This window comes from Cetorhinus maximus, chromosome 24, assembly GCF_964194155.1.
Source record: "Cetorhinus maximus chromosome 24, sCetMax3.hap1.1, whole genome shotgun sequence".
Classification (NCBI taxonomy): domain Eukaryota; kingdom Metazoa; phylum Chordata; class Chondrichthyes; order Lamniformes; family Cetorhinidae; genus Cetorhinus; species Cetorhinus maximus.
The window spans coordinates 21,860,367-21,873,892 of NC_135902.1; the positions used below are offsets into that span (position 1 = coordinate 21,860,367).

Here is a 13,526-nt window from a genome sequence, read left to right on the forward strand (position 1 = left end):
TTTTCTCTGGCAATGGCCAGTGCTCCCGTTGTTGACGCATTTGTCAATATCTGAGCTCCAAAGACTCAGTAATATGGGACACTCATGTTGTAGGAGCTGAAAGCTGCTTCCAGGTCTTCATTTCCAACTAAAGGTTCAGAGCCAGCTCTCTCTTTCCTCCTCCTTCCCTCCGTTAGCTGTATGAATTGTGGATTTTCAGTCTCCAATGGAATAAATTGGAGCTCCAGCAAGATGGATGGTAAACAGGAAATCAGTGCATTTTTGCAAACAACTTAAAAACTTTACTTGTACCCTGACAGCTGTTATCTTCCACTAAATTTTAATTGCTACCTTAAAGAAAGTGTTGCCATGTCTTTGTTTTTTTTTTCTTTCTGCCTCCGGTTCCACTACAACAGCTACTCATGCTCATTCCCAGTGCCTTTTCTTTGCACTGTTCAGATTCTCAGCTGCTGCGCAGAGGGGCTTTTTGTGTTGTCACTGTGGTGACAGTGGGTTTCACATTTCCTAAGGGACTCCAAGAACGCCAGTGTGGTTTGTGCTTTTTTATCAGTGATAGGTCAGGCTGCTGAGTCTGACAGCAGTACAATCTCTTAGTGTCAGCTTAGTGCATGCACTCTGCACTGAATGCAGCATATGTCCTTAGATTTCACAAAATTGCTGTTCACTGTTTCAGGAGACTTAGAATGTCACAGTACAAAAACAGGCCTTTTAGCTGCATCAAGTCTGTGTCAATATATTCTACATGAGCCAATCTCATTCTGCTGCTCACTCACTCATACACTTTAATTTTTCTCTTTTTCAAAAAAGAATTTAACAACAATGTTTGGGCAGAGAATTCTGCGTTATTACCACCTGTAAAGAGTTTTTTTTTGCAATTCCACACTTCAATCCCTTTTGTTATCTTAAATTTATACCCCCTCTTGTTACTGTGTTATTAACTGGTAAAATGAAGCCATAGAGCAGTTTCTCAAACCTTTTGTTTCTGAGGCAGCCACCCCTTCCATCCCCAATATTATAAGAATTCCAAGGACTCCCTGTTACAGAAGACTATGTTCATAAACCTCAATGAAAAGCTGGAAGAATATCAGGCTAGGAGCGGAAGTGGGGATTAGAAGGCCTACCATGGAAATATCATGCATAGGAAGGCAAGCTTGAATGTATAATGCAAGTTATGTGGTTAGATCAGTGTTCTGTGGTTTTGCTTGATTTAGGTGAGGGAATTTAAAGAAGAGAATCTGCAGAACCTAGGGATTAAATAGCTTGGGGTATAGCTCCTTCTACAGTCAATTGTGGATGGTCTAAATGCTTTATGTTCCTGTTATACAATGCATGGCAAAGGTTCTGCCCTATCACCCTTCTAATTTGCAAGACAACCAGTACATATGTGTAATGTCCTACAGCGACTGGTAACCTGTGAGTTGATTAATCCAATAAAAAACTTAGAGAACAGAATGCCAGCCTGCTCCTCCAGTGCATTATTAGTCTGTGTCATGCTTTTGTGTGGATTTGCTGAATGGAAGACTTATCCAGGATGGGGAAGAATTGGAGGAAGGACTGTCACCAGGTCTTGTTTGTGCAACACTGCAGGAAACATTGCTGCAGTCAGTACATAACCTAGGGGCAGAATTTTCTGCCTTCCGGGTGGGCGGGCCCGACCCAATCTCCGGCGGGCGGGGAGCCGATCCCTGCCGGAGAAGCGGGCCCCGCCGCCATTTTACGTGGGTGGGCCAATTAAGCACTATGCGCTTCCTGTGCAGGCAGGGGGGGATTCCCCAAAAGCGAGAATGTGATCTTTCGCGCATGCGCACGAAAGAGCGCACATCTCTGTGAGGCTAAGTGCTGCCTCAGGGAGATCGCTGACAGTTCTAAAAACCTTAAAAATAGAGAAAAAATAAAATCCTTAACATGTCTCTCTCGTGTGACAATGTCACATGAGGTGGGACATGTTCATAATTTACACTAAAACTTTATTAAACTTTTTAAATCCCTACATGAAACCTCATCCCGCCGGTGGATGAGGTTTCATGTTTTTTCTATTCCCCACTAGGGCTCCTGGCCTGCCCACCAACCTTAAGGTTGGACGGGCAAGTCCTTTAATTGTTTCAATGATCCTGTCAATGGCCTCAATTGGCCATTGACAGGTCGGCGGGCGCACAGCTGATTTTGCTGCGCCCCCGCCTTCCTGAAGATTTAAATGGGGTGGGATGACGGGCGATCCCACCCCCGACGTCATCCGCATCATTTTATGTGTCGGCAAGCGGGCCCCGCTCCCTGCTCACCGACAGCAAAATTCAGCCCTGGGGCTTCAGCAGAATGAGAACAAAACAAGGATTTTGCATTTTAACCAAAAACACATTCAAGAAAACTGCCTGGCGTGCTTCCTCCATATTGGTTGCTAAGTATGTAGGATATTTGTCAGATGGGTGTTTGTCACTGCAGAATGATGCAGGGTTTTGAAGCTGACTTTTTTCATTGTATTCTGTCAGGTGTCGACATGCAGCCATTGCCAAGTATTTTGGAGATGAGGTGCCAGCCTGTAATCGGGCATGCGATCACTGCAAGAATCCAGAGATTGTGATGAGACAGCTGGATTCACTTCAGAGATTTGATATGGCCAAGGCCCAGGCATCTGTCAATAAGCCAACGGTCCAGGGGCCATTTGGATACATCCATGATCTGTATGAGGGTGGAAGGAAGGGCTATGGCTTTGAGAGGTAGGTTCATTCTGGTAAGATTTACTGTCAACATTTGAAAGTGGTTGTGTATGCAAATATTGGCAATTGGATCAAACATTGTGGAAAAAGAGGCAGGGTAACTCATTAAAGTTGAGATGTCACCGGGTTCGTTGGGCAAGCCATCTGCTAAAAGTACTCATTCTAATTGATTGCACTCGAGCTAAACAACCAACCTCTCAACCACAATTAGTGTTGGTTTATTGTGAAAACCCAATTTTTGCTGTAGGTTTCAGCTCAATGGATTAAGAAGAAATTCTGCTCAATTCTGACTGACTAACTTGGCCTCATACCTGGCTGACAGTTCAGTGTTACTTATGAGAGCTGATGGACGTGACTGGAAAATCAGTAACATCTCATAAAAAGTGCGAGGAATTAAATTGTAGATTTAACAAGCCTGAGGGCTGGAAATAAGTTGTAGAATGTAAAGCCAGTTGGTTGCTGCACTTTCAGTAACATGGCAACCTGCACATTATATCGGATTATTATAAACAGGAATATTTTGAGACCTGTGCCTGTTCACAGTGAGTTCAAAAGCTTGCAGTTTGCATATTATTTAATTTATTCAATGTTTGGGCAGGTGGAGAGTTTAGTGTTGGATGTATAGAAACCGAGAGGAGTTACATTAAATTGCATTCCACTCAACGGTTTATCAAATCCACAGACTGAACACATAGAAATAAAGTTAGATTAAAGTTATTTTAAGATTATTGAATTGTATCTGTTATTATGTGCAATATGCCAGTGAACGGATTATGTGTTAGTTAATAGTAGGCATGAAGTTACATTTGCTGGTTAACAGCAGTTATAGTATTGCATTCACTAGTTAACAGCAGGCATGGTAACCATTTGATATTACGTTGATTAACGTACGCCCCTCTCACCAGTATATAAGCAAGCTCAGAGTTACAGTAATGTAATTTTAAATTGGAACACTCATTCGAGACAGTACTGTTGATGCTCAGGCTGATGGAAGGAACACTTCTAAATGTTTGAGACTCTGGGGCAGTGTTAAGTAGCTATTAAGTGCTTGCATTTAACAAAGTAATTGTGTGGAGCAAAGTCAGTTCAGAGGCAGGCTTTCATCATGAGCAGACCTACCAGGAGAAATGTGCTAACTGGCTTTTGCATTAAAAGGACAAAAGCAATGGAGGTCAGATGGCTGGCATTTGCCTCACTCGTAGAACCATAGAAAAGTTACCGCACAGAAAGAGGCCATTCAGCCCTTCATGTCTGTGACGGCTGAAAATGCTAGCCGCCCATTCTAATCCCACCTTCCAGCACCCGGTCTGTGGCTTGGCAGTTTACAGCACTTCAGGTTCAGATCCAGGTACCTTTTAAATGAGTTGAGAGTTTCTGCCTCAACTACCAATCTGGGCAGTGAATTCCAGACACCCACCATCCTCCAGGTGAAAAGGTTTTTCCTAACGTTCCCTCTAATCCTTCTACTAATCACCTTAAATCTGTGACCCCTGGTAATTGACCTCTCTGCTAGGTGAAACAAGTCTTCCCTGTCTGCTCTATCTAGGCCCCTCATAATTTTGTACTCCTCAATTAGGTCACCCCTCAGCCATCTGTGACTAAGAAAAACAACCTTAGCCTACCTAATCTTTCTTCATAGCTGCAATTTCCACCCCGGCAATATTCTAGCAAGTCTCCTCTGTACTCTCTCCAGAGCAATTATGCCCTTCATGTAATGTGGTGACTAGAACTGTACACAGAACTCCATCTGTGGCCTAATCAGTTTTATACAATTCCAACATTACCTCCCAGTTTTTATGTATTCTATGCTTCGTGCAATAAAGGAAAGCATTCCATATGCCTTCTTTACTACCTTATCTATCTGTCCTGCCACCTTCAGGGACCTGTGGACATGCACTCCAAAGTCTCGCACTTCCTCCACCCCTCTCAATATCCTCCTGTTTATTGCGTATTCCCTTGCTTTGTTTGCCATCCCAAAATGCATTACCTCACACTTTACCGGTTTGAATTCCATTTGCCATTTTTCCACCCACTCAACCAAACCATTGATATCGCTCTGGAGTCCACAGGTATCCTCTTCACTATCAACTACATGGCCAATTTTTGTGTCATCTGCAAATTTCCCAATCATGCCTCCCACATTTAAATCCAAAACAATTCAGTTCAGCAGTGGAGGTATATCATTTAGTCATATGAGTTGTAACATTGTGTGAAATTGTCTGCTACAAATTGTAGGAGGCTGGACTATTTGCTGTTGGACCAGCCCTACGTGTCTTGTTTTAGTTGACTTTACTCTCTTTTAGATATGATAATGAAGAAGATGACAATGAATTAGATGGAGAAAATGAATCCAGAAAGAAGGAATGGAATACATTTTTTCAGAAACAGATGAAGCTGCGGAAGGTAAGATTGATGGACGAATAAACTGATTTAAGGTCACCTGATCACTTTGACCAATTTGATAGCTGTTGGTAGCAAAGAATTCAGTTTGTGTTACATGAGACTGGGTAAGTATTTAATGCTTCAGTTCTCCATTGAACAGTCTGCGGCAGATTTTGTGCGGCTGAGGAGGTGTATAAACAGAAGCACAACAACCAGTCTCTATCATAAGCCATATCTCAGCCTCTTGGCTGAAAAGGGCATAGTCACCATGGCAAGACTTAAAGGGGACAGAACAGTGGAAAGTGGTGCAATCTGATTCTTTACTTCCTGTGCTTCCTATGCAAGGTGTCTCCTAATCTCTAACTCTATTTCCCATAGAATGGAGAGCCTGTAAAGGATAGGGATAACTTTGTACCGCCTGGTGAGTATGTTTAACATATACTTATAAGTTATACTGCTGGGTTTCGTATGTTTTCAGTGTAAAATAAGTGAGAGAGCCTTGCACACCATGTTTGATGGTCCCACCATCAGTGTTGTGATGTTATCAGTACAAAGACTGTGGCTAAGCACTGTCGCATCTATTCTCTGATATAATGTGACCATGTAAAAGAACTACTGAATGCTAAACTCTTGAGTTAAACTTGGAGAAGTCTGTCCGTAAGCATGACCCAGACCTCCCTGTTGCTTGCCATTTCAACACTCCACCCTGCTCTCATGCCCACATGTCCGTCCTGGGCCTGCTGCATTGTTCCAGTGAAGCTCAACGCAAACTGGAGGAACAGCACCTCATCTTCCGACTAGGCACTTTACAGCCTTCCGGACTGAATATTGAGTTCAACAATTTTAGATCATGAACTCTCTCCTCCATCCCCACCCCCTTTCCGATCCCCTTTTTTTCCAATAATTTATATAGATTTTTCTTTTCCCACCTATTTCCATTATTTTAAATGTTTCCATCCATTGTTTTATCTTTGCCTTTTAGCCTATTTTGATCCCTTCCCCCCCACCCCACCCCCACTAGGGCTATCTGTACCTTTATTATCACATTCCTTAGATAATATCACCAGTTTCAACACCTCTTTGACCTTTTGTCTATGACATCTTTTGGTTATCTCCACCTATCACTGGCCCTCTATCAAGCTCTACTTGTCCACCCCCCCTTAAACCAACTTATATTTCACCTCTTTTCTATTTTTCCTTAGTTCTGTTGAAGAGTCATACGGACTCAAAACGTTAACTGTGTTCCTCTCCGCAGATGCTGTCAGACCTGCTGAGCTTTTCCAGGTATTTTTGTTTTTGTTTTGGAGAAGTCTATCCTCTGTTGCAAAGAATTTGCAGCACAGAAATGGGCCATTCAACTCAACTATGCCAATGTTTGTGCTCCACGTGAGCCTCCTCTCACCCTATGTCATCTAACCCCATCAGCATCACTTATTATTTTCTTCCTCGTATGTTTATCTAGCTTCCCCTTAATTGCTTCTATGCTGTTCATCTCAACTACCCCATGTGTTCACTTAACATTACTACAGAATGGAATTTTTGTGATCCATATCAAACATTCACAGCACAAGTTACATTCATAGAATCATACAGCACAGTAAGAGGCCATTTGGCCTGTTGTTCTTATTCTGGCTTTTTGAAAGATCTATCTAATTAGTTTCCCTTTCCCCATAGCTGTACCTTTTGAACGTTATTATTGATTCTGCTTCCATTATCCTTTCATTCCAGTCCATTCCAGATTATCATAACCCACTGAGGGAAAAAAAATATTCATCATGCTGCCTGTGGTTCTTTTGCCAATCTCCTTTAATCTGTGCCCTGGATACTGACCCTTTTGCCACTGGAAGCAATTTCACTTCATTTATTTGTATCAAAATAATTCATAATTTTGAACACCTCAATTACATCTGGCACTAATCTTCTCTGCTCCAAGGGGAACAAGCCCAACCTTTCTAGTTTCTCCAGGTAATTGGGGTCCCACATTCTTTGTACCATTCTTATAAGTCTGCTCTGCACCCTCTCTAAAGCCCAGTAATGCAATCAAAGCTCATCCTGCATCACCCCCTTAGCAGTGGTTAGCTACAGAAAATGCACTCCACTCCATCAAGCAGTTTCATGTCAGGCATCGTGTGAGTTAGATGCTTACACCACACTGTCCCATTAAGTACTGCTACCCCAGGTACAGCAACTCTGACAAAGTGAGCTCCTAATGCACCACAGTGCCATTTTCTATACAAGCTGTCCTGCAATATCTCTGATTTTAAATTATGAGAGATTCTCCATGGTGAACTTTTATATGTTGACAACAGGTTTGAGATTGCCCCAAACTTCTTCAATTTTGTGAAGTGAAGTTTTGTAGCCTTGTGCACTGATGTTCTGATGCCAAGTTCAAGGACAATAGCCCAACAAAGACAGGAAGAGGTGCTAGATCTAGTTCTAGGAAGTTAAGTGAGCTTAATCAGTAATATAAGATTGGTGCACCTATGGGTTAAAAAAAAGGATCAATATTCTATTCTGCAGCAATACAAACATACAAAAAGGACAGACAGAAAAGGAAAAGTTTGTTTATCAAATCTACCCAAACTCATGATGCTCAACATTATGGCTGAACACTTCCTGTCCCCTCTTTCCAACCGCCCACAACAGTATTGTAATCTGGAGTGGCAAAAAGATCATGAAAATAGCCAGAGCCAATGCAGGGGTGAAGAACTTTGAAAATCCCTCTCTGTCCCCTTTAGCAAGCAAAATCAGTCCAGGAAATATCTTCACTGTTAATCTGCTTACTGCCTATATATCTCAACATCTAGAAAACAGTAATCATAAAATGACCTGTATATTTGAGAAGGTAAATGGTCAAAAATACAGGTACTCTCTGGAAAAAAAAGGTATACAGTAAGATAAAAAGCTCAGAATAATTAGGAAGAAAAACTTCCAAATCGGACAGTGGACAATTACAGGAAATTTCAAACAAGATGCTTGGGTACAAACAAAGTACACGAAGAGTAGAAGTTAAGGAAAAGGGTTATGACTGGTTAGGAATGGAAAAAAATAAAGTCTAGTGATGATTAAAGGAATGACAGGAATGAGTACCTTTCCTTGGTTTCCACAACAGAATGTGATAATGGAATGAAAGTGCAAAGAAGAGAAAACGGACAATTCAATAGTCCAGCTATAGGTAAGGAAGATAGAACTCAAAAGTGGAAATTTGTACTAGATCCTGATACCATGCATCAGAGATTGGTGGGGAATTTCAGAGAGAAATTACAGAAGCTGTAATCACAATATTTCAAACATCTTTGGAAATGGAAGTTGTGCCAGAGGATTGGAAAGTTGTCAATATAACATCTCTGTTAGAAAAGAAAGGGTGAAGGTAGTGACAGTCCAGATGTTCTAACTCTGGTAGTACATATGAACATACAAATTAGGAGCAGGAATAGGCCATTCGGCCCCTCGAGCCTGCTCTGCCATTTGATAAAATCACGGCTAATCTGATTGTGGTCTCTACTGTCCTGTCTACTCCCTTTACTCTTAGATTGACTGACAAGGGAGTCAATCTAACTCAGCTTTAAAAATATTCAATGACCCTGTCTCCACTGTTCTCTGGGGAAGAGAATTCCATAGACCAACAAGCCTCTTGACAGAAAAAATTTCTCCTCATCACTGTCTTTACTGGGAAACCTCTTATTTTTAAACTGTGTCCGCTAGTTCTAGTCTCTCTCACCAGGGGAAACATCCTTTCAGCATCCTCCCTATTAAGTCCCCTCTGGATCTTACATGTTTCAATAAGACCACCTCTCATTCTTGTAAACTGCAATGGATACAGGTTCAACCTATCCTCATAAGACAACGCCTTCAACTCAGGAATCAGTTGAATGGACCTTCTTTGCAGTTCCTCGAATGCAATTATATCCTTTCCTAAATAAGGTGACCAGAACTGTATACAGTACTCCAAATATGGTTTCACCAATGCCCTGCACAACTGTAGAAAAACTTCCCCTACTTTTATATTCCACTCCCCTTGCAATAAACACTACCATTCTATTTCCTGCCTAATCACTTGCTGTACCTGCATGCTAACTTTTAGTGATTCATGTACCAGAGCATCTAGATCCCTGTGTACCACAGGGCTCTCCAATCTCTCAGTACTTAAATAAGATGCTGCTTCTCTATTCTCGCCAAAGTGGACAAGTTTACATTTCCCCACATTATATTTCATCTGCCACATTTTTGCCCACTCACTCAAACTACCTGTATCCCTTTGCAGACTCTTCACGTTCTCTTCACAACTTTGTCTCCTGCGGTTTTCTTCATGTCATTAGCTACCATACATTCGGTCCCTTCATCTAAGTCATTGATGTAGATTGTAAATAGTTGAGGCCCCTAGTTACAGCTTACCAACCTGAAAATGACCCATTTTTCCCTACTCTCTGCTTCCTGTTAGCTAACCAATCCTCTATCTATGCGAATGTGTTAACTCCCTGAAATTTTGTGCAGCAACCTTCGATGTGGCACCTTGTCACATGCCTTCTGGAAATCCAAGTACACTGCATCTACAAATTCGCCTTTATTCACATTGCTTATTATTTCCTCCAAAGAACTCTAAGAAATTATTCAAGTTAGTCAAATAAATTTCCCTTTCACAAAACCATGTTAATTCTGCCTGATTGCATTAAGATTTTCTAAGTGCCCTGCTATAGCCTCCTTAATAATAAATACCAGCATTTTCCTTATGACAGATGTTAGGCTAACTGGCCTGTGGTTTCTGTCTCCCTCCTTTCTTGAATAGAGGAGTCACATTTGCTATTTTCCAATCTGAAGGGACCTTTCCTGAATCTAGGGAATTTTGGAAAATTAAAACCAATGCATCTCCTACATCAACAGCCACATCTTTTAATACCCTAGGACGAAGCCCACCAGGCCTTTAGTTCTAATAATTTTCTCAGTACCCTTTTGCTGGTGATTGTATTTGTTTTAAATTCCTCCTCCCTTTCACCTTCTGCTTCACAATTATTTCGGGGATGTTATTTATGTCTTTTACAGTGGAGACAGACACAGAATATTTGTTAAATGCATCCGGCATTTCCTTATTCCCCATTATTAATTTCCCAGATCCACACTCTAGAGGACCAAAACTCACGTTAGTTATCACTTTTTTACTTACCTGTAGAAATTCTTACTATCTGTTTTTATCTTTCCAGTTAGCTTTCTCTCAAACTCTAATTTCTCCCTTTTTTTTTTAGTCATTCTTTACTGTTTTTTATATTCTGTCGAATCCTCTGACCTGCCACTAATCTTTGGGTAATTCTTTGGACAACACTTACTAAACGATCCTGATTGTGCTAAAAAATTACACTAACAACCAATTTAAGATTATCAGTCAGGCTTGCCATGTGGCTCACTTACACTTGTTAGAAGCTATATATATTCACACGCAGGGCCCTGTCCTTTGCAAACAAAAAGAACATGTCCAGGCATTGCGCCTTTTTCAACTAAACAAAAGCTGGGGGTCAGTGTTCCCTGGTGCATTCCCCATGGCAATGCCTTGACAAATCAAAGTCGACTTGCCTGGTTTGAATATAAACAAAAGCTTGGAGGATAACTATTGTGGTGCCTTCTCCATGGCGAAATCCACCAGAGTCCAACTAATGATCACCCTTTTCTCATGCAATATGAATTGTTATTCTCTTTGCAATTTGGTATTCTTGTAGTTCTGTCTGGATGAGTGCAAAATGAAATGCTTCAACAGCATGTCTCTTTCTTCAGTAATACTTTTCCAATTAATATTTTCTTTTTCCAATCTTTTCTGTGGAAAAAATCAAAAGATCCAAAATATGACATGAAGATTGAGGCAAGGAAGGAGACTAAATGTTTCAGAGAGCAGGCATGGAAACAATAGACTGAAAGTCTGCCACCTATACTATAAACCTCCAAATCTATGGTGATATGCCGGGAGGTCAGTGCTCTGTCAGCTGGATGGTGTGGTGAATGTGAAAGTCAATGTTACATCCTGTGTCCATTTTCTTTTAAGATCCTCACTGCCCCCTCCGAGATGCAGCCAATCGGAAAATACCAAAGCTGTCTGTGAAGGTACTGAGTAGGTTTAGAGTAAATATCCTCTTAAGGGATAATATGCATTGAAATGGTATTTGAACTGCTATACATTAACTAATATTATATTGAATTAATTTTTCTAGCACTGTATATATCCAAAATGTACAGTGGGAATTAGCTTATCAACTGTTTAAACCAGCAAGTGACATCCAGTGTACAGTGCAAGATGGAGTAAACTGAGTTTAAAACCTTTGTTTCTCATAGCGCACATATGTTTCTAGACAGAAAACTGGAGAAACCCTTTGGGTGGTACCAAAGTAACCTTGCCTAACCATTTCATTTTAGACATTGCTTCCACAAACTGGTCTGCCAATTGCACTAACTACTAAATGTTTGGCTACAACAAGTATTACGATACCTGTGGGGGAACTGTGAACCAAAATAACAAAATTTACTAAATGGCCCCAATGAAGAAATTACCAACAAGATTGAGGCCAAATTTGCTGACAATAAAAAGATAGGTATGAAAGCAAGTTGTGAGGGGGATACCAAGTGTCTGCAAAGGGATTACAGATAAGTTAAATGAGTGGGCAAAAATTTGGCAGATGGAGTATAATGTTGGAAAATATGTGGTTGTCCACTTTGGCTGGATGAATAGAAAAGCAGAATTTTATTTAAATGGAGAGAGACTGTAGAGTACAGAGGGTTCTGGGTGTCCTGGTACCTGAATCTCTCAAAGTCAGCATGCAGGTAACAACAAGTAATTCAGAAGGCAAATGGAATGTTGGCCTTTGTTGCAAGGGGGTGGAGTATATAAGTAGGGAAATCGTTGCTATAAATGTACAGGGCATTGGTGAGACCACACATAGAGTACTGTATATAATTTTGGTCACCTTACTTAAGGAGGAACATACTTGCATTCAAAGCAGTTTGGAGAAGGTTCACAAGGCTAATTTCTGGATGAGGGATTTGTCTTATGAGGAAAGCTTGAGCAGATTGAGCCTATATTCATTGGAGTTTAGAGAATGCGAGGTGATCTTATTGAAACATATAAGATTCTGAGGGAGCGTGACAGGGTAGATGTTTGTGGGGGATTCTAAAACTAGGAGGCACAATTTAAAAATAAGAGGTCTTCCATTTAAAATGGAGATGAGTTTCTTGTGTGAGATGGTCATTTGTATGTAGAATTCTCTTCCCTAACAAGCAGCAGAGGCTGGGTCATTGAATATATTCAAGGCTGAGTTAGACAGATTTTTGATGGACAAGGGAGTCAGGGGTTAGGGGGGCAGACAAAATCTGGAGCAAAGGCCAAAATCAGATCTTATTGAATGGTGAAGCAGGCATGAAAGGCTGAATGCCCTACTGCTCCTGCTTCTTATGATCTTATTTCACTTTTTGTAACTTTTACTTTTAAAATGAATCAAAATCAATGTAAATCAAACATTAATTAATAAGCAAATAAAAAGATAATTTCACTTAGTGGATAAAACAAAGATACGTCTTACAGGGCAACGAGCACCTGCATCACTGCCTGCACAAATGTGGCAGTAGATAGATGCATAGTTCCACAATACACTTCTTTATTCACACAGGGTAGGTCAAGAGTCCTTTCAGACAACAGCTTCTACCTTCAAATTTCACGGATATGATTATCGTCAGCAAGTCACACTTATACAAATCCTCTCTCCCTAGGGTCACAACAGTCCTGATGCTATCACTTCCTGGATATCCTTGTTAACCAACCAACTAATAACACCCCAGTTCACAGTTTGGCCACTTCTGGGAAAACACCCAGGTCTTTAGTATCTCCAGGCTATTCACACAGCTTTCCATGTTTTTAGACCTATTTAGCCAGATTGCACAGTAACAGCAATGCCAAATGGAAAAACTGACCTCTTCTTGACTGTGATTTGCTTCCTTTCCTCAAAAGAATTCTCTGTGCTCCTCTTTGTGTTTTTGACTGCTTTCTCTTTGTCTGCATCTGTGTGTTGAATGCCTCCATCTTCCAGCTCCTCTGCTTGTAGCTCTCCTTTGTGTCTACCAGCCACATGGTTTCTGTCTTAGCTTCCATCCTATTGGTACTGCTTCCAGGTCAAAGGTCAGGTCACAAACATTCTTAAAAACAATTACTGATTCCACAGACCTTTTAATCAAGTTACAAATTTTTCTTACTGTACTGCTGGGTCAAATTTCATCAAACTTCACCCCCTCCCCCCCACCCTTTGGAAAAAAGTTTTACGACAGTAACAGTAGTTTTCTTTATAAGTGTCTGAAATAGTTCTTAACATCATAAACACTTTAACATATAGCATATTACACAGTTAGCATATTACATATTACACAGTTAACAACAATGGTACATTGTATTTACAAAGTGAG

The 13,526-nt window shown here is 40.8% G+C and overlaps 1 protein-coding gene across 6 annotated transcripts in view; it reads left to right on the forward strand.

Moving 5' to 3' along the window:
* Window positions 1-13,526, forward strand: part of recql5 (RecQ helicase-like 5) — a 106,487-nt gene that overhangs the window by 68,065 nt on the left and 24,896 nt on the right. For 5 of the 6 annotated variants that reach the window (XM_078570849.1, XM_078570850.1, XM_078570851.1 and 2 more), the window contains 4 exons: window positions 2,487-2,714; window positions 5,018-5,117; window positions 5,475-5,517; window positions 11,125-11,183. In XM_078570849.1, coding sequence (XP_078426975.1) covers window positions 2,487-2,714; window positions 5,018-5,117; window positions 5,475-5,517; window positions 11,125-11,183 — 430 coding nt within the window. Of the gene's footprint in view, window positions 1-2,486; window positions 2,715-5,017; window positions 5,118-5,474; window positions 5,518-10,918; window positions 11,184-13,526 lie in introns of those variants that run through there. The other variant, XM_078570855.1, reaches the window with a different exon arrangement.